This window comes from Myxine glutinosa, chromosome 1 (assembly GCF_964187855.1).
Source record: "Myxine glutinosa chromosome 1, kmMyxGlut1.1, whole genome shotgun sequence".
Classification (NCBI taxonomy): Eukaryota; Metazoa; Chordata; class Myxini; order Myxiniformes; family Myxinidae; genus Myxine; species Myxine glutinosa.
Genome location: NC_136261.1, coordinates 297,951,934 through 297,971,990, shown reverse-complemented (window position 1 = coordinate 297,971,990; position 20,057 = coordinate 297,951,934). Strand labels below are relative to the sequence as shown.

Below are 20,057 nucleotides of genomic sequence, written 5' to 3'. Positions count from 1 at the left end.
CAACAATAAATGACAGAAAAAGATTCAACAAATCACAAATGGCCACAAAAGAAGGTATGCATCAAGCAGGTGACAAGCAAGTAATGTTCACGTCACAATTTTTACGTCATACACTAGACTAACCAAAGTCCTTAATAAAAGTCCATTTTGATTCTTACAAAATAGGGAATCGGGTGCGATGGTAATCCATATTATAAAACAGGAAGTGTCCGTCTGTCCGTCCCCAAACTACTCCCTCAATCTTGGGCCTGGCCTCACCAAACCTTCTGTGGAACGTTTGGTGTCCCAGCAACTGTCCTCAGGTAGGTGGGAGGTTTTTTTTAAATTATAAATTCCTCAACACAATTGTGAATTTGAGTTTTGATCAACACGAAGCTGCTCCTGATCCAGAAGTAAACAAAAGGAGGAAGATCCGCTGGTTTGATAATATCTCAATACAATCGTGATTTTGAGTTTCCACCTAAACAATGCTGCTTTTATCCATCCGAAGGTGGGTGGGAGGTTTCATAAATTTCTTAATAAAATGACGATTTTGACGTTCAATCCGTATGAAGTGATTCATATCCGATCCGCCATTTCTCGCCGGCAGATTAATCTATATTGGTTATCATGTGAGAACGGAGTCTATATATACGATTACCTCACGAGAGTTTGTAACATTGTATTTTGTTATATTAATGCTAGCGTATTCATTTGTGAGTGGAATTATGCTGTTTGGAATGGAAAAAAGAGAGATTGAGCTTAAAGGAAATGATGCGAGATTGTGAGGGTTTCTACCCATGACATTCGCAGATTCGCCATTGACTGGGTACTGAAACCTTCAGCTTGCAGTAAGTTTTTTGGCCAAGTCATTCATGAACCTGCTGTCCATGTCTGACGTTTGACTGAAGGTGGCACAGGAATGTGGAATTTATTGGTTCATGGTTTGCCATTCACCAATTTTACCCAAGTTCTTCGCAAACCTGCTGTCCATGCCTGACGTTCGACTGAAGGTGACACTGGAATTTATTGGTTCATGTTTTTTTTTCAGCATTCGCTGTTTCTGCAATTACTGTTCGCAATTGACCTCCCACCCATGCACCTCGCTAGTATTAGATATTTTGAAAGTCAATGTTCAAGTTTCTAAGAAACTTGTAAAACAGATTACTGTTTCACTGTATATGCAGCTTAACTGTGATTGATGGTGTGAAGAGGAACAGGTTGAGATTGTTTGGTCATGTGTTGAGGAAGGATGAAAGTGACTGGTTGAGAAGAGTGATGGAAATGAATGTAGAAGGAAGTAGAGGACGGGGAAGACCGAGAAAGACTTGGCTAAAGATGGTGGAAGAAGAAATGCGGGAAAGGGGGTTAACACGGGGAGATGCAGAAAATAGGGCAAAATGGAGAAGATTGTCATGGGGACCGCAGGCTAACCCCCGCTCTAGCAGGGAAAATTGCCTTAAAATGCATGTTGTTGTTGTTGTTGTATATGCAGCTTAAGCAACCAATGATGTCATCACAATTTTTTGAGTAGAGAATTTAATAACAGGGGGACAATTTCATAAGTTAAAAGAATTATTTTTAACTACATGAGATGTTTGAAAAACTAAGGTTATGCCCTTCTAAAAGTCAGTGCCTTTGGATCATCTTTACTTGTATCACAAGGTTTACCTTCAGAGCATTGCCCTCATGACCCTCAGTGACCTCTAAGATTAGGGCAGCAAGCACATTGAAGCCTTGGCAGTAACCAATGGCCTTGTTCCAGCGAGCATAGGCCAAGAGCACACGTTTAAGAACCACCCGATCTGGCTCTGCATCCTGCCCACAGTACGCACTGCAGCCTGTACGATGGAGGTCCTGCAAGGATAAAAAAATAGCTCTTCCATAGGAATTATTTGTAATCAAATTCATGTGATTTGTATGAGAGAAAGCTCTAAATAATACTAGAATAAACCAGAACGGCACTCAGTAGAGAGCATACCTCCACCTGGTGAACAGTTTACGTTTTGTATCTCAGAGTAGAAAATCACAATACAGAATCACATTTAATCAAAATCAATCACAGGAATCACCATAGGTCCAGTCTTTCATACCCTGAACAGTACAACTTCACAGTTACAGGTCTCTGGTAACAAAAAAATGTTCCAACTTGCACGAATACACGGACCATGTTAACAACATGCGAGATAATACGTACCCCTCCTCAAACGTAACCACATACACATTATATACAATCTGTACAGGCTTCAAGCTACAATTACCTTGACAATCTGTGCTCCCATGGAATCATCATCAGGGTTACTATGCTCGTTGAATGCAAAACGCAGAGTCTTGTCCCAGTCAATTGCATTGGTTTGGAGGTAACGATCCGCGAGTGCCAGCCACACCTGGCAAATAATATTAGCATGCATGGGGCCACACACATACAAACACAGTAGGAATATAAAATAAGAAGGGTTGGCATGTTTATCACTCATAATGTTGTAACTATATACAGCACATGTATTTCACCAATGCCTCTTAATGTCGTAATCCACAGTAAAGTGCATCGACATCTTTTAATGGGTTTGTCCTGCAGATGATTAATGTACAAGCTCCATTACAAGCCTTAGAGTCATATTGACCAAGAAATGGTAGCGAACAGGTGGACAGGGGATGAACAAAGGACAGAACTGACAGAAGACAAGATGGCATGATGGTGAAAAGGTGAGAGAATTTACATTTATCTCAGGATTCTAAGGCTCATGGAAGAGCTTGCACTAAATTAGTACACAACTAAACAGGCCTATCCAATTGAAAGCAGGAAACGTGGATATTTTCTTATGGGAAGCAACACATGATTGTAACTTAGCATTTGGAAGGGCTTTGGAGAAGGGTGGGCTCCGATGGACAAAAATGAAGCAACATCCCAGGTGAGAGAAAGAAGCGGGATAATGCAGAAGAAGTGAAAGGCTGGGAGTTAAGCCCCAACAATTCCTCTGGGACAATGTGCTCTGATTTTGAAGCTATTTAATTTAAGCTTAAACAATTTAAGCTGCTTCTAGATTGTAAAATTTACATTTTGTAAAATTTACGCATCCAAATGTGACCGCCACTGTCACTGCATTGCCATATTACCCTCCGTCACATCATGATCCTCCATGAGCATCGATTTTATACACCAAAAAATAGAACAGAACATTTCAGAAAATGAATGTCAATAAATAATAGACAACATGCCCAACACAGATTCACCAGGAAAAGAATTAATGAGGAAAAAATAAATAAAATTCTTACCCGCTTTCGCCACGCCGTGGGAATGCCAGCTGGTAACCGTGCAACCGCTTTGAGAGCATTGTGCCACTGCCAAACACAAACTGTCGTGGTTTGCCTCAAGTATAAAGACTCATTGATGTAATTATTTTGATTAAAGTAATTATTTATTCCATGCAGAACTTAATTTAATAAAAAGCAAAACTATGTGGTGTACAAATGCCATGATGTAGGCTAATGAGCTACCAAGTCCTACCATGGTGATGTGCTCAACTGGAAAAACAACTTTTTTTTTTTTTTTTTTGTATACTGAATCGAGGCTCGTGAAAGAGCTAACATTTACTTCACAAACAAATCAACCAGACACAAAATATATAAAAAGAGGGAGCGGAAGACAAGTTGGGGAGAGAAGGGGAAGCACACAAACACAACATTTGAGAGCAGGGAGATGTGTGGGAGGGAGAGGGCTTGGGGGGAGGAGGCTTGGGAAGGGTGGGGGGGGGGGGTGGGTGGGAGAAGTATAAAACACAAGGACACAAAGGACTTCCAGGACAGAAGTTGGTATTTCAAAAAAGTGGATTTGGGGTGAAATTAGCGGGGGTAGAAAAGATCAAGGTTTTAGATGGGGGAAGATAAGAGATGGTGGTGAACAGCTGTTTTAAAGACCTGGAGGGTGGAGTGGGATTGAAGAGAGTGAGGGAGTTTGTTCCAGAGGCGGGAGAAAAGAGGAATGAAGGAGTGAAGGTGAGCAGAGAGTCTTGATTTTGGCAGTTTAACCATAAGAGGGTTGCAGGCAGATCTTGTGCGACCTGTAGGAATATTTGGGGGACAGAGCCCAGAGAGAGCTGGGGGGGCAAGGCCAGAGAGGAGTCGGTAGAAGACGGAAAGACCACCAACCTGCCTGCAGTGAGTGAGTGAAAGGCCCTTGGAGTTAGCTTCATCGCGGGAGATTCCAATGATTCTGAACGCTTTGGTTTCAACAGCGGGAAGACGAGCTAGGTGTGAGGCAGGAGCACCAGCACAGAGGGGAGAGCAGTATTCCATTGAGCTGCAGATGAAAGCCTTGTATGTGGTGAGGAGCCCAGGTGTGCCAAGGAATGACTTCGCACGATGGAGGATGCTCTGGAGGCCATATTTGAAATGTGGTTTTCCCAGGAAATATCATGGCAGATAGTGAGACCCAAAAGCTTGAGTGACAGAACTTCTTGGAGAGGATTATTCAGAAAGTGGATGGGAGGGTTGTCCAGTCAGTCTTTTCGGAGAGACATCGTAAGTGTGAGATTTGTCAGGATTGAAAGACATGTTCCACTTGTTTGCCCAGTCTGTGATTTTGTCCAGGTCTGCAGAGAGTGAGGAGGCTGCAGACTGCCGATCTGAGGGATGAGGAATGGAGCGACAGAGAGTAGAGTCATCAGCAAAGAGATAGAGAGGATTTTCAAGAGAGTCAGAGAGATCATTGATGAAGACCAGAAAAAGCACAGGGCCCAGAACATTGCCTTGGGGAACTCCAGCCTGAACAGGAAGAGGAGATGAGAGAAACCCATTCAGGGCCACACGTTGACTACGACTAGAGAGGAAGTCCACCAGCCATGCGTGGAGATTTCCATGGATACCAAAAGAGGAGAGTTTGGTGAGCAGAGCGGGGTGCCAGACCATATCGAAGGCACGTGATATGTCAAGGGAGACAGCTCTAATTTCCTGTTTGGCATTGAGGACCTCCATCCATTGTTGAGAAAGAAGAAGCAGCATGTCCAGAGTAGAGTGACCAGGTCTGAAACCAAATTGATGATCAGAGATCAAGCCATTGGAGAATAGGAAAGATTTCATGTCTGAAGCAATGATGGATTCCATGACTTTGCTGATAATTGGGAGAAGGCTGATTGGTCTGTAGTTGCTAGGATCTGTTTTTGCACCTTTTTTGTGCAAAGCGGTGATGTTGTCTGATTTCCAAGAAGATGGCAGATGACCTTGAGCAAAAGAGAGGGTGAAGAGAACAGAGAGAGGGAGTGAAAGAGCGGAAGAACAGGGTTTTAGGACCCGTGGGCTGATGCCGTCAGGTCCAGTTGCAGAATCAGAGTCGAGGGTTGACAGAAACATTTCCACCTTGTCAGGAGGAAAGGACACAGAGTCCAGGAGCAGCTGGGTACGACTGGGTACGGTGGGTACAGAGGGGGATGGGTTTGGGACACAAGATTTAGAGGCAAACACAGAGTTGAGGCATTCAGCTTTTTCACGTGCGGAGTCAGCCGTGTAGCCGTTTGAGGTGAGGGAAGGGACGGAGGGGGAACAAACACCAGAAACAGATTTGACCAGGTGCCACCAGGATTTGGAAGAGGGAGACAGATAAGAGAGTTCGGTCCTCAGAACGGAGAGATATTGTTTCCTGGCTGTCCTGAGGGTGGACACACACTTGTTTCGGGCTTTGTGAAAGGAAATGAGATTTCCTTCCGTTGGATTTGCTTTCCAGGAGACGAAAGCAAGTTGTTTCTGGGCAATAGCCTCACCACAAGAGTCCGTGTACCATGGACGGGAGGAAGGGTATGACAACTGAAGATGAGATGGGATAAATCTGTGCATGAGAGAGAGCAATTTACTTTGGAAGAATTCCCAGGATGAGTGTACAGTGTATGTACCTGCCTTTTCACATTGTCATTATTACTTTTGTCAGAACAATAAAATAAAGGAAAATAATTTTTTGTGAAATACCAACCTGCTGAAAACCATTTCTTCCAGGTGAAGGTTCCACTGTGAACTTCAATTTTGTATCAATTCCTGAGGAAAAGGCACAAACCTGCTAGAAAACTCCCAAACCACAATCAAATCAGGTTATATGATGACCTTTGATAAACACGCATTTTGGAGGTCTGACTACAAGGCAAGTGTACCAAAGTGCGGCAGGGTAAAGAGAAACAGCAGAACTGCATTTGCGTGTAAATGTCTCAAGCAAAATGTTTTTATGGCCACGGGTTTCAGGATCTACTACGAGAGGAAGGAGGGGTGCCTTGGTTCATCCCAGACTACCGGACTTGAGGCCATCGAACACGGATAACTCTGCATCCCATGGGTTGCTAGTCAACCGCGATTGCCAACGAGTCGACCAGGTTCTCCCAGAGTTCTCCATCCAATTATCGTTTACCTGTGAGTCACGGGGTTTTCCAACCGGGTCTCGCTCCCTCGATATGCACCGATCTTGTATATTAAATCTTAATTAGATGCAGCCAAGCAAAAACTGCCAGTGCCCATCGGACATAGACTGGAGGCGGGGCTAAGGGGTTGCAGACTGTGTCGTTCAAAGCAATCAAAATGTTCAGCAAGCAAAAATGTACAAGGGATGAAAAAGGGCAAATCACAGGGACACAGAGCAGAGTTGTCCTGAACTACCTACTGTATTCTCTTACCTATCTAATGTAACAGGGCACCCAGCAGACTCATTATGCAGAAAGGAGATAAGAACAGAAAGAAAGAGCAGTGCGAGGTTGTTGTGACCTCTTTAGCTCACTGAGCGAGGGCTGCTGAGCACGGGCTGCACATTTGCTTGGGAAGGGAGGTAAAAAAGGAGGAATACTAGTGTCTAAGGTGCATGTTGAAGAACTGCTGGTGGGGTTCAAGTGAGGTGTGAGTGCGGTGCACATCAGTGAGGTCTCTTAAAAGAATGGCCGGCAGCTTTTGCCTTGGCGGCTTTGCCTTTGTTGAGCTCTGTGCATCCAAAGTGGACAATCAGAAGAGAGACAGAACATGTGAGAGAAAGATTACTTAATGTGTGAGATGATAATTGGCCTGGCCTTTTATATGGGAATGGACCCTACACAGCACCTGGATTGCTTGCTTGCCCAGCGCTCCTTCCCACCAACTCCATTTCACAGATCCAACTCCATCCCGTCTTTCGCTGTACGCCGCCTGCCAAAGCCAAAATTCTCTGTGCATCTGGAATACGGTGCTTAAAGCACTGTTTGGCGTGGGCGGAGTTTTGGCGGGGATCAAGAGTGTCTCTAGGCATGGTTACCGGGATTTGTGGGGTGCCCATTAGTGCACACACAATTTCCTGAGTGATGCCACCCTCCTCGTGAGTTTGCAGTCATGGAATTTGTGGCATTATCACCTCGACAAACAAGTCATGGCCTGGAGCTCTTCACTTTAACATTGATGGTGCGGTTTTTGGCTACGCCTTCATGGTACAAACGTGCGCTGGGACTCTACCAGGCATGTCAGATAAGCGGACCATCAGGGCCATCACAAAGTTTACTGGGTGATTAGCACACATTTCCACTTTGTGCTATCAAGGTCTGAACGTCCAGGTCTGAAGTGCCCACCCACCACAGTCGCATTACACTCTTTCCTGTTGCTCCGAAGGTGGCGGCGGGTGTCTGCTGTGCCTGTGTGGTGACTGTGGTCGAGGCAGGGTGGCAGTTGAGCTGTGTTTGAGAGGGCATGGTGGTTGAGTTGTGGTTGAGGCGGAATGGTGAGCTTGTATAATGTTTTAATGAACTGAATTGGTAATAAATATTTGTGCATTAATTTCTTCTAGTGGTGTTGGTATTGTGGTGATTGTGGAGAGAGCGTGATAGTGGTTGTTGTGGTATGACAGTTTGGTGATGGCGTGTGATTCAAACCATGCAAGTTTTTGGCAAATTTGATGGTGCTAATGCTGGGCAGTATATGTTACGGAACACGTACGTGTTTGTGGCTTCCTTTTAATGAAATGGGGAGAAAAAAGGGGGAAAAAAAATCACATTTAATCAAAATCAATCACAGGAATCAGTCTTTCATACCCTGATGTACCCCTCGTTTTTGGCCCTGTCTCTCAATGCTGAAGAATCACTTAACAAATTAAATAATTCTCATATCCGAATCCAATATTCAGATCTTCACCAAAATCGAATCGATTCTTCCTTGGCACACACACAACCTGTCCACAAAGTTTCATCCAAAATCCATCCATAACTTTTTGCGACATTCTGCTACGTATAGTTTTTGGCCCTATCTCCCAAAGAATCACTTAAAGAATCACTGAAGGTGATGAATCACTTTTAAAATTCTAGTAGCCGGATCCGAATCCGGATCTTCACCAAAATCTAAACATTTCATCATTGTCACATACGCTACATCTCTGCCAAATTTCATCCGAATCTGTCCACAACCTTTTGAGATATCTTGTTCACAAACAAACAAACAAACAAACGGACAAACAGGGGTGAAAACATAACCTCCATCCACCTTTGGTGGTGGGGGTAAATATTCGCGAAAAAAACCCCACAGAACTGGCACTCCATTCCATACACGCTAGACAACTCGACCAACAGCAAACACATCTACAAATTCATAAATACCCAGGAGGCCAAGGGGGTTTTTACCAGACATGGGCTGTTGTAAAAGGTTGTGCCCCAGAAATCATATCTACACATGCCTAGGAACACAACCTAGGTCAACAACCTCGCCAACAAGCTGCTGGAAATGTAGTATCACCCTATATGTGATCTAACTCAAATACCACTCTAGGTGCGTTTTTTGGTTATCAGCAGCAGTGGCTTTTTCTGCTCTATATCAAAGAAATATCAGATATTAATGACTCAAACAAGCTACATATGTAAATTTACTGCTATTATGATTTCCCCATACAGGATCAAGGTGCACAGCTGACAGAGTTTTGCTGTATGGCTGATTTTTATGAATGATTTAATATTTACTCATTTTCAGACAAGTGTGAAATAATATCAACATGCACTTCTGGATGAGATTTGCTCCAAGTGAAGTTGTGTTCTTAATATATATACTCCTTTGCACTTTTAACTACAATGTCTAATGAATTAGTTTGTGTTTCAGATAACACAGCCGGGAGAAAAATGACCAGTCAAGCTGGGAAGAGGCTGGTTCAAGAGGCACTGTTACTGGAACAACCAAAGAAAAGGCGGGAGGATGGCTGGAACACAGACTATGGCAGATGTCTAATATGTCAAGAACCATCAATGAAAGGACTTAATAATGTCCAGGTGATATCAACAGAAAAGCTTCTTGTGGCTATGTCCTGTCGACGGGATCATATTCACAGAAGATTACAAAGTGACATTACCCAAGAAAACTGGGTTGGACAAAATTCCCCTAAATGGCATGTAAAATGCAGGAACTGGTACCTGAATGAAAAAAGTTACAAACTGGCAGAAAAAAGGAATCTAGGAGGGCAACCACCAGCGGCTGATGACCCTATGAAAACTTCATCTCTTGGGTCTCATACCACAAGACAATCCACATCAGGATTTGAAGCCAAGAACACTTGTGTCATCTGTAATAAGACATGGTATAGAGGGAAAGAGCCCACCTGTAAAGTGTCTACTACAACCAGCCAACATGCAATCCTTGATCAAGCCAAAAAGCTGAAGAGACAAGATATCTTGCAAAGGCTAATTGGTCAAGGCTTTGATATGGTTGCCAATGACATCTGCTACCATACACCCTGCATGAATACTTTTAAAGCTAGACGCATCCCCACTATCAGTCCAACACAAAATCTCTATGATGTTGCATTTGAAAGATTAGTCGAACAGCTTGAGACATCACTCTTCCAAAATAAGTGTGGCTTTTTTATGAAAAATCTTCGGGATCAGTATCGGGCAATTCTTCGAGAGCTAGATGTCAAAACTGCAGACTCGTATCGATCAATAACTTTGAAGTGGAAATTGCAACAATGGTTTGGCAAGCGCATTTCAATTATCAACCAAAGCACTGGCGCTGGCTTTATCTGTGCTTCCTCCATACCACTAGGAGATGCTCTAGAAAAACTGAGGTTGTTAGAGGCCAAGAATCAGATTGATGAAAAACAGCAAATAATGCATTGTGCAGCTAAAATTCTGAGAGCTGATATTAAGCAGTGCAAAAAAGAACAAAAATCAGAGCAGTTTACTGAAATTTCTTTTGCAGCTGCTGAAAGAATTGTTCCACAAACTTTATTTGATTTCACAACCATGCTGCTCTCTGACAAAGCAGGGCAAAAGCACCAAGAGTCTGGATCCCATATTTCAGATTCATCATTACTTCATCTGGCAATTAGGGAGAAAGCACTTGTAATATCGCAGCAACTTATGCAACATGTAGCAGCAGTGCCAACTCCTTTGAGTGTAGCTACAGCTTACTATGTGTATAACCAGACACGTAGCAAGTCACTGATCACTCTGAACAATAGACTTGGCCTAGGAATCAATTATGACACGTTGCAGCGCCAACTGACAACAAAAACCATCAACATCATGCAACAGGTTGAGGAGAATGGGGTGTTTGTCCCAGAAGCTATGGTGCATAATCATGCAAGTTTACATGTTTATGCAATGGACAACCTGGATTGGAAGAAAAACACATTAGAAGGTGGGACTTTCACTGCCACCACAGCCATTATAATTGAGAATCCTGTCATGAGTAGTACCCTCATCACTCATCCTGACAATATTAGTCTTCCTACTTCATCGTTAAGCAGGAAAAAGACCCTTTCAGGTGTTTCTGAAACAAATATCCCTAACTGTCACATTTCAGCCAGTGACAGAAGGAATTCTAGATCACTTTGCAACATTGATGATGTTAACAGTTTGGAAACTGCATCTGATGAGACAGCCGAAGAAATGCTGCTCTTCTGGAGACTTGGAAGACAAGTGAAAACTTCACAACTGCTGCATGTGCCATATGAAGGGGATCCTGATCTCCCTGGTTTTTCAGCATTCTGTGCACAGTTACTCCCACACCACAAGGCCAGCCGGATTGCATACCTCCCTCTCATACCTGCTTTACCAACGGATCCTGCTGTGCTAAAGGAAGAGATGACACGGCTTGTACAAACATCACATGCACTTGGAGATACATGGACTGTCATCACTGGAGACCAGGCCACATATGAACTTGCAGTGGCCATCAGGGACAAACACAAAGATGAGTTTTCCAAGGTAATCCTGCTTTTGGGAGGCTTCCACCAGGCTCATAACTACTTAAAAGCAGTCTGTACGATTATGAGGGACTCTGGTGTGGAAGATCTTCTTGTAACAGCAGGAATGTGCCAAGAAGGGACAGCTAAGAAGATCTTTGGAGAGAAAGCAGACTATTACCAGTCTATGCATGCCATTAAAATCCTGAATGAAGCTGTATGGCATCTGTATTGGGAAGCATTTGAAAGCTGGATATCAGAGGAAGACACCCGACTATGGATAGATGCCATTGAGGCAGCACTGAAGAAGCAGTTCGATACGTCTATAGATGCAACTGAACAATTGAAGTCCATCCAAGAATGCCACTCACAGCTTGTAGCACTTCAGCAACACCTGCTGAAATTCCAGGAGACTCTCACCACCTTACCAACTGCTGTATTCTGGCTCAACTTCCTTGAGATGTCAGATGTATTATTCCGCTTCATCTACCACCAACGGGAAGGTAATTGGCGAGGGCATTTGTGTGAATCAGCTCGAATGCTTCCCTATTTAACAGCTGCAGGGCATTACAAATATGGTCAGCAGTCATTGCCACTCTACTTGTCTGAAATGAAAACACTACACGACACAGCTCCAGAGGTGCATGAAGCTATGATGAATGGAGCATTTGTTGGTCGGAGAGCAGATGGGAGCCATAATGGTGTATCTCCTGATATGCTTTTAGAGCAAACTTATAATGCTGACGCTAAGGAAGACAGTGGTCTTGATGGCATAACACTCAACACAAATGCTCGCACCAAATGGCTTTATACAAAGCCTGTCACTTCAGCAGTCTCAGCCCAGCTGTTATCATCTATGCCAATGATACTGATATCATTGTTTCAAGTGTGTACTATGCTGCAACTCTGTTGAAGGATCTGCCTGAACTGTGGATTCGAACTACCCAGTCAAACTATTTGCCTGTGCATGAAATTGCAGCTATATTGGGCCCTGCACAAAGTAGGGATGCGCAAAGATGATGATGACGATGATGATGATGATGATGAAAGATGCGCAACATTTGTGTGCCTCTTACAAATTTCCAGCAGCTTGTTGGCAAGGTTGTTGACCTAGATTGTGTTCCTAGGCACATGTAGATATGATTTCTGGGGCACAACCTTTTACAACAGCCCATGTCTGCTTTCCGAAAATTTTGGGGTTTGGCCCCCTGGGTAAAACAGCATCACTAACTCGAATAGTGGCATAACACCCTCACATGCAGCCATAACTACCACAGACAACATACTGTTACGGGTTTGGGGTGAGCGCATTGGAATGCACGAGGGAGGTGAGGGAGGAGAGAATGAGGGGCGGGGGGGGGGGGAGGAATGGGGGGGGGGGGGAGGGGTTGGTGAGCTCGGTCCTGCCACTCATCCCCCGTCCTTGAAGATGTCAGCCATGGATAATTCCACGGCCCGATGGGTTCATTAGCAACTACGGATGTCGGTTGAGGCGACCAAACCTAGCAGGGTCCTCGCTCTTAATAGTCGCGTTACCTTACTGGTGGTTTGGTTCTTTTAACGAGGCAACCACACTCTCTACTCCGCACCGTCTACTTATTTCATACAGCCAAGTGAAACCGTGGGTGGGAGTTGGCTATGCATTGGGAGCAAATTAGTGGGGCAGAACTTCCCGTCTATTTATCAAGTACATACTATTCCGAACCTAATAAGGAAAATACACAATCTAGCAGGTTTGAAAGCGTACAGTTTACAAACGCTTTCCGGAAGGCATTTCCAATGCACAATATTCACATGTCATATGGGATTGTGGTATGGCAAGCACATATGGAGATGAAAGACACAAAAAGAACAGCAATTTTATCATCAGAAATGGCATTTCCTGCTTTCTCGGAGGTTCTTCCATGGCCAAAGTTCAGCAGATTCGCGATGACTAGTGGCCAAAGTGGCGAACTAGTGAGCTGACTTGTCCAGCCATTCCTTAGTTAAAACAAGAATGACTGCATTGTGGTCACAACCTGCGACTAACTCAGGAATAACTAACTCAGGATTCCATATGTGTTGAATGTAACTCCCTGGGGCTGGTTTCCATAACGGCAACAATACCATCAGAGAAACAACCTAACATCCTCATAGAGTAATAAACCATTATGCAAACATAAGTGATGAGAGGAAAGAAGTATTACAAGATGCAAAGTCAGCTACCAAGTCGACAACACCATCACATCATTCACTCCAGCACAAACACAAATAATCATAAACATCAACAATTCACAGGATACTGGCCCTGCCAACACCTCCAATGTACATTTGAAACACCTTGGACCACACGGCACATTCGCCCTCTACTCAAAGCACCATCAACACCGTCAAAGCACAACTTCAACCCTTCCTCAGCACCCGACCAACCTGTCTCACCATCAACAGACGAATCCCTCAAATGCCTTCAAAATCAACAATCACTCTAAACAAATTGCACCAAGGAACATAGAGCTGCACCACACATCACACTGAACAACTCTATCTGTCTCTCTCTCTCAGTGGAAGGAGGGCCTGAGATTTGGCAGACCCAAGTGGCAGCGGGGCCTGAGATTTGGCATACTCGAGTGGAAGAGGATCTGAGATTTGGTGGACCAGAGTGGAGGAGGGGGGGGGGGCTGAGATTTCGCAGATCTGAGAGGTCTGTGATGCACGCATGTGCACCCTCACACACACACATATATACAGTGGTACCTCGGCTTACGAGTGCCCCAACGTACGAGTTTTTCGGGATACGAGCCGTCGCTCGGGCGGTTTGTTGCTTTGGGATACGAGCCGAGATCCGATGTACGAGCTCAAAAAATTTTATTTTTTTGAATTTTCCGGTTGTGGCTTCCGGTTCCGGTCACGCGGTTATCTTGCCGTGAAAGCATCTCTGCTTGGATATAAAACACGCAATCGTCGAAATACATGAGCGAGGAATCTCCTTGCTCCAGCCGGTGACGTCATCGGCGGGGATCCCCGCCTCCAGAGTGGCTGGTTACGTGACCGCCAAAGCGTGTCGCGCGTGCGGGTATAATGAGCTACACCTGTGGATCACGTGACCACGGAAGCACGCCTCGCTTGAGAGGCATGGCTTTCGGTTTGCGTTTTGCTTTATAAGGCGCGATAAATGGGCTTTTGAGTGTTAGCGGTTCATGGCGTTGACGGTTCATGGCGGTTCATGGCGGTTGACGGTTCATGACGGTTCATGACGGTCAAAAACCCATTACATCAATTTTACCAGGCACTGTACAGTAAGTACAGTGGACACCAAATGCACGGTGGAAGGCTAGAAGTAGAAGATCGTCCAAGACAAGTGAGAATAAGCCATACTTTGGAGGAGATGACGTCATTCGCTGGTCCGATAACCAAAGATGTGGTATAAAAAACCAGGTGAGCTAACAATGCAGCAATGAAGGAATTCGGCCAAGGCACCGGCACACAACGACCTACCTACATCGAAAGACTCAATGCCAATGGTGACAGAAGCCAAGACGGCCGGCTTAAACACCGCCGAAAGACCACGGTGTACCAACTTACGATGCAGAACATCTTGCACTTAATATGATGACAACAGGTGCCATCCTCTGACGTACCATTACAGGTACAGGTACAGTACACGTGAGCACAGAGCAAAAGTTCACTGAAACCGAGATTAAGAAAAAAGAAAAAACACCTCGTGGTCCGTGCTCGATATCCGAGTTTCAATCTTTTCAAACACATGATGCTCTCGGTCACGGTATCTCCTGCGAGCTGCTTCTCCTTCAACCACACAAACAACAACTTCTCCATATCTTCATGGATAGAGGTCCGGAGCTTTGAAATAATCGTAACGCCCTTGGCTGGCGTTATAGCCTTTATGGACTCCTTCTGCTTCAAAATCGTACATATCGTAGAAGGAGTACGATCGTACTGCCTCGCCAAGTCGACAACACGCACACCTCACCTGGCATGCTCTTCTCCTCTGCTTAATAAAACCAGTTTATTTCTTTACATTCTCTTGTATTATGTACAGTATATACGAGGTCGTGCTTGTTTATACATTATTTGTTATTTATAAAGTACATTTTTGTTATTTAAAAGCACCTAACAAAAAAAATTGGTGTTTTTTTTTTGAGGCTGGAACGGATTAATAGCATTTCAATGCATTTGAATGGGAAAATTTGCTTTGACTTACGAGCGATTTGGCTTACGAGCTCCGTCACGGAACGGATTAAACTCGTAAGCCGAGGTACCACTGTATATATATACTGTATATATACAGTCTCGTGAAAAAGTAAGTACACCCCATGTAAAGTTTTGAATTTTTCAACATATTTCAACATACAGCTATTTGATCTTCATTTCAACAATATTGAGAGCTAAAGGTGATATAATATAACAAATATCATGAAACATTTACATTTTGTAGTCCATTGTATAATTTAAATAAACATAAATGCAAATTTCGCATGTGGAAAAAGTAAGTACACCCCGACATTTATCACTACTTCAAATACCTAAAATTTGAATCAGGGGCACCAGATCAGGTGCAAATGATTGGAACATCGTTAGAGGATCTTGGAGGAACCTGTCTTATTTAAACCTCATTGGTTTGCTCTTTGTTGTTGAAGTGTGCGGCGTCACCATGCCGAGATCAAAAGAGCTCTCTGAGGCCTTCAGAAAGAAGGTTATAGATGCCTACGAGTCTGGGAAGGGATTTAAAAAGATCTCCAAACAATTTGAAATCAATCATTCAACTGTCCGGAAGATCATCTACAAGTGGAGAAGATTCCAAACAACTGCCAACTTATTCAGGCCAGGCCGCCCCAGCAAGTTCAGCCTGAGAGCAGACCGCAAGATGCTGAAAGAAGTCTCGAAGAACCCCAGAATGTCATCACGGGACCTACAGGTAGCTCTTGCCACTGTTGATGTCAAAGTGCACGAGTCTACCATTAGAAAGAGGCTGCACAAATTTGATCTACATGGGAGGTGTGCCAGGAGGAAACCTTTGCTGTCCAGAAAGAACATCAGGGCAAGACTAAAGTTTGCCAATGAACACCCAGGCAAAGACCAGCACTTCTGGAACAATGTGCTCTGGGCAGATGAGTCAAAGGTAGAGCTATTTGGCCACAGTCCCAGAAGATATGTTTGGCGAAAACCAAAGACAGCATTTGACCACAAGAACCTGATACCAACTGTAAAGCATTGTGGTGGAAATATTATGGTTTGGGGCAGCTTTGCTGCATCAGGGCCTGTGCAGCTCACCATCATAGAATCCACTATGAATTCGTCATTGTACCAGAGGGTGCTTGAGGATAATGTGAGGCCATCTGTCGGAAAGTTGAAGCTCAACCGAAGGTGGACCTTGCAACATGACAATGACCCTAAACATACCAGTAAATCCACCAAGGAATGGCTGAAAAGAAAGAAATGGAGGGTTCTGGAATGGCCAAGTCAAAGCCCGGATCTAAATCCCATCGAGATGTTGTGGGGGGATTTGAAACGAGTAGTGCATGCAAGAAACCCCTCAAACATCGCACAGCTGAAAGAATTCTGCATGGAGGAGTGGGCAAAAATTTCTCCCAGTCGATGTCAGAGACTGGTAGTCAGTTATCAGAAACGCCTATTTGAGGTTGTTTCTGCCAAAGCGGGCAATACCACCTATTGGAGCCAAGGGTGTACTTACTTTTTCCACATGCGAAATTTGCATTTATGTTTATTTAAATTATACAATGGACTACAAAATGTAAATGTTTCATGATATTTGTTATATTATATCACCTTTATCTGTCAATATTGTTGAAATGAAGATCAAATAGCTGTATGTTGAAAAAGTCAAAACTTTACATGGGATGTACTTACTTTTTCACGTGACTGTGTGTGTGTGTGTGTATATATATATATATATATATATATATATATATATCTATATATATATATATATATACAGTGGAACCTCGACTTACGAGTGCCCCAACTTACGAGTTTTTCGAGATACGAGCCGTCACTCTGGCAGTTTATTGCTTTGAGATGCGAGCCGAGATCCGAGTTACGAGCTTTCGCCACCCGGTCACGTGGTTATCTTGCCGTGCACGTACAGTATCTCTGTCGTATAGCGCTAATGATATATAACGCCGCCGATAATGATATGATAATTTATGATAATCTATGCAGCACGACGTGGTCCTCACGTCACACAAGGCGCCTTTGCCGGCGCAAAACGGCTCTCTCAGGGTCAAACTCGGTATCGTTTTGAGCGCACGGTTCAGACCTTCAAGAAAAAGTTTATTTTGTAAAAATCGAGCCACGCGTTCAAAAGATATGACCGGTTTTGTTCGCCGGCACGTCGGCGCTCGAATCGAATCGAGTTAAAACGAACACTGCCGTTGTCGGGTCCGTCTGAGACAACCACCGGGCCTAGAACGCTGGGACCGGTCTCGTTGGATAGGCCTGGATCAGATCTCGAAACGCTGGAAGCTGCACCTCTCTGTGATAATCTTGTGGACCATGACAAGAGATCGTGCGACACGTGGTTATCATGCCGTGCAAGTACAGTATCTCTGCCGTCAACTTGTTCAGAGTGCCGGCGATAGCTCGCCTTCTCTTTGTGGAAAACACGGTGAGATCCTTAACATCCAACAACTAATGGGACGCAAACGGGGCGCCCAGTTTAGCGGTACACCCATTGATGAATCACCCTGCCTGTGATTCACCCATGACAGGTTATAGCTGGGTCGGGATTCAAACCCAGGCTGGACAGTTTAGACTTTAGAGTCAAGTGTGTGTACCTCCAGTCCAGGCCATCCTGCCAGCTTGTATGCTGCATACAGGTGAAATATAAAGCGCGAGATATTTATATATATACTGTATATTTAAAAAAAAATTGGTGTGGTTTTTGGCGGGCTGGAACGGATTAATAGCATTTCAATGCATTTCAATGGGGAAATTTGATTTGAGATACGAGCAATTTGACTTACGAGCTCGGTCACGGAACGGATTAAACTCGTAAGTCAAGGTCCACTGTATATATATATATATATATATATATATATATATATATATATATATATATTGTTACGGTTCTCCGCCGCCCTTCTTACCCTTACCAAGGGGGGGGGGGGGGATTAGACCCCTTGTTCTTCCTGGGTTTGGCGGAAGCGAGAGACTTGAAACGCCTCTTCCGGGCAAACGCAAGGTAGGGTTTCGGGACAATCCTCGCTCGTACCTAAATCCCTGCGCCGCCACAAAGGCGGGGAAGCAAGCCTCGCACGAGCCAGGTGTAATTTTGGGTACACCGAGCGGATTGCGTACCACGTGGTCCGTGCAGTCACCGTTAATTATTGGACCCTGATTCGAGCGGTTCTACTCGTACCACGCTTAGCCAATGAGGAAATCATGAGAACGATCGAATGGAAAGGAAGAACACAGGTTTAATTAATTATTCCCACACGTATGTACAATGATCGGTAGATGCAGAGACACAGAGCAGCACTTAATCAGTCTTATTCTTAACCCCCAGACGCGGGCCCGTCACACTCACACAGGGAATTGCAGGCAGGTTGGTGTTCAGGCCAAATGCGCCGACGTGGTCGTCCAGGAACGGCCCCGTCCGGCTCTCCACGGTCCCAGCACGTCCCGCGAAGAAGGCACGCAGGCGGTGGAAGGATCCTCGTAGCGTGTCTCCCGAACAAAAGGCAGCCGATGAGGTAGGAAGGAAAATACACGTCTCTCAGTGCGGCTGACAGTTACACAGCACCCTATCACTCGCGTAACTCAATGCACTATCTGCGGCTCGGCTTCAAGCTCAACCGAGCGTTACTTTCATATGAGCGCGTATCCTGGTTCATGCGCCTCTTTCTTCACTCAATGCCAACTCAGTCCTCGTACCGCTCTCTTCAATCCAGCTGCTCGCGAGTCCTCGGTGCCAACTGCTCACGCCCTCTTTCAATTCTCGAGTCCTTTGACGCTCTCCACTTGCGAGTCATTTGACGCTCTCCACTCGCGAGTCCTCCTCGTCAGTCCTCTTGGGGGCTTTGCGCAACCGCTTATATTGATACGCCCCGAACCTTCCAACCATGCCCTGTGACGCAGTGCTGCCGCCACACCCTCTGAGCCCTGATTGGCGGCTCGCGCTTACCGTCAGCTCCTCTGCTGCCCTCATTCGGTCCCGCCCCGTGAACTGGCGGCGAACATGTTAATTGGCGCCAAAATGAACCAAAGGCAGTGCAAAGGGGCATGAGGCTAGGGAGGCGGGATAGTCAGTAGATGTAGGACCTATTCTCCTGACTCTACTCAACGCAGAACTAACATAGGAAAAGGACTAAGCTCACAAATACTAAGAGATAACTACACTATTGCGAGGCTACATGTTTCTTGTGTGACTAACTATGAGGGGGAAATTTAACCTTTATTATACTGACTGTTACCAAAACTCAAGACCGCAACAATATATATATATATATATGTATATATATATATATATATATATATGTGCATGTGCACATACACACACACACACACACACACACACACACACACACACACACACACACACACACACACACACACACACACACACACACACACACACACACACACACTAGGCGTCACTTAATACATTCATGTCGTGCACAGATCATATCACAAATATAAAAAACATGCACACCCAGGCTGAAAAGACTAGACATTTACAGACACCGACTTCGGACACCACAAAGGCAGCATCACTAATATACAGTACATTAGATCAGTCATTGACTACGCCAGCTCATCTTGGTCCTCCAACCTATCAAACACACATCTTAACACCCTACAGAACACACAAAACAAAGCCCTTCACATCATCGCAGGTTGTACATTTACACCACCCATCAAGCACCGACACACAGAGGCAAAATTGCTAAAAAGCAAAGACCACTTGGAC

General features: G+C 44.6%; 1 protein-coding gene across 3 annotated transcripts in view; it reads right to left on the bottom strand.

Annotated features, from left to right (window-relative positions):
• The window catches only part of TBC1D30 (TBC1 domain family member 30), a 117,982-nt gene that overhangs the window by 55,067 nt on the left and 42,858 nt on the right, over positions 1-20,057 (bottom strand). For all 3 annotated transcript variants that reach the window (XM_078768039.1, XM_078768040.1, XM_078768041.1), the window contains 4 exons: positions 5,942-6,003; positions 3,256-3,321; positions 2,241-2,366; positions 1,651-1,836 (listed from right to left, as the gene is read on the bottom strand). In XM_078768039.1, coding sequence (XP_078624165.1) covers positions 1,651-1,836; positions 2,241-2,366; positions 3,256-3,321; positions 5,942-6,003 — 440 coding nt within the window. The remainder of the gene's footprint in view (positions 1-1,650; positions 1,837-2,240; positions 2,367-3,255; positions 3,322-5,941; positions 6,004-20,057) is intronic.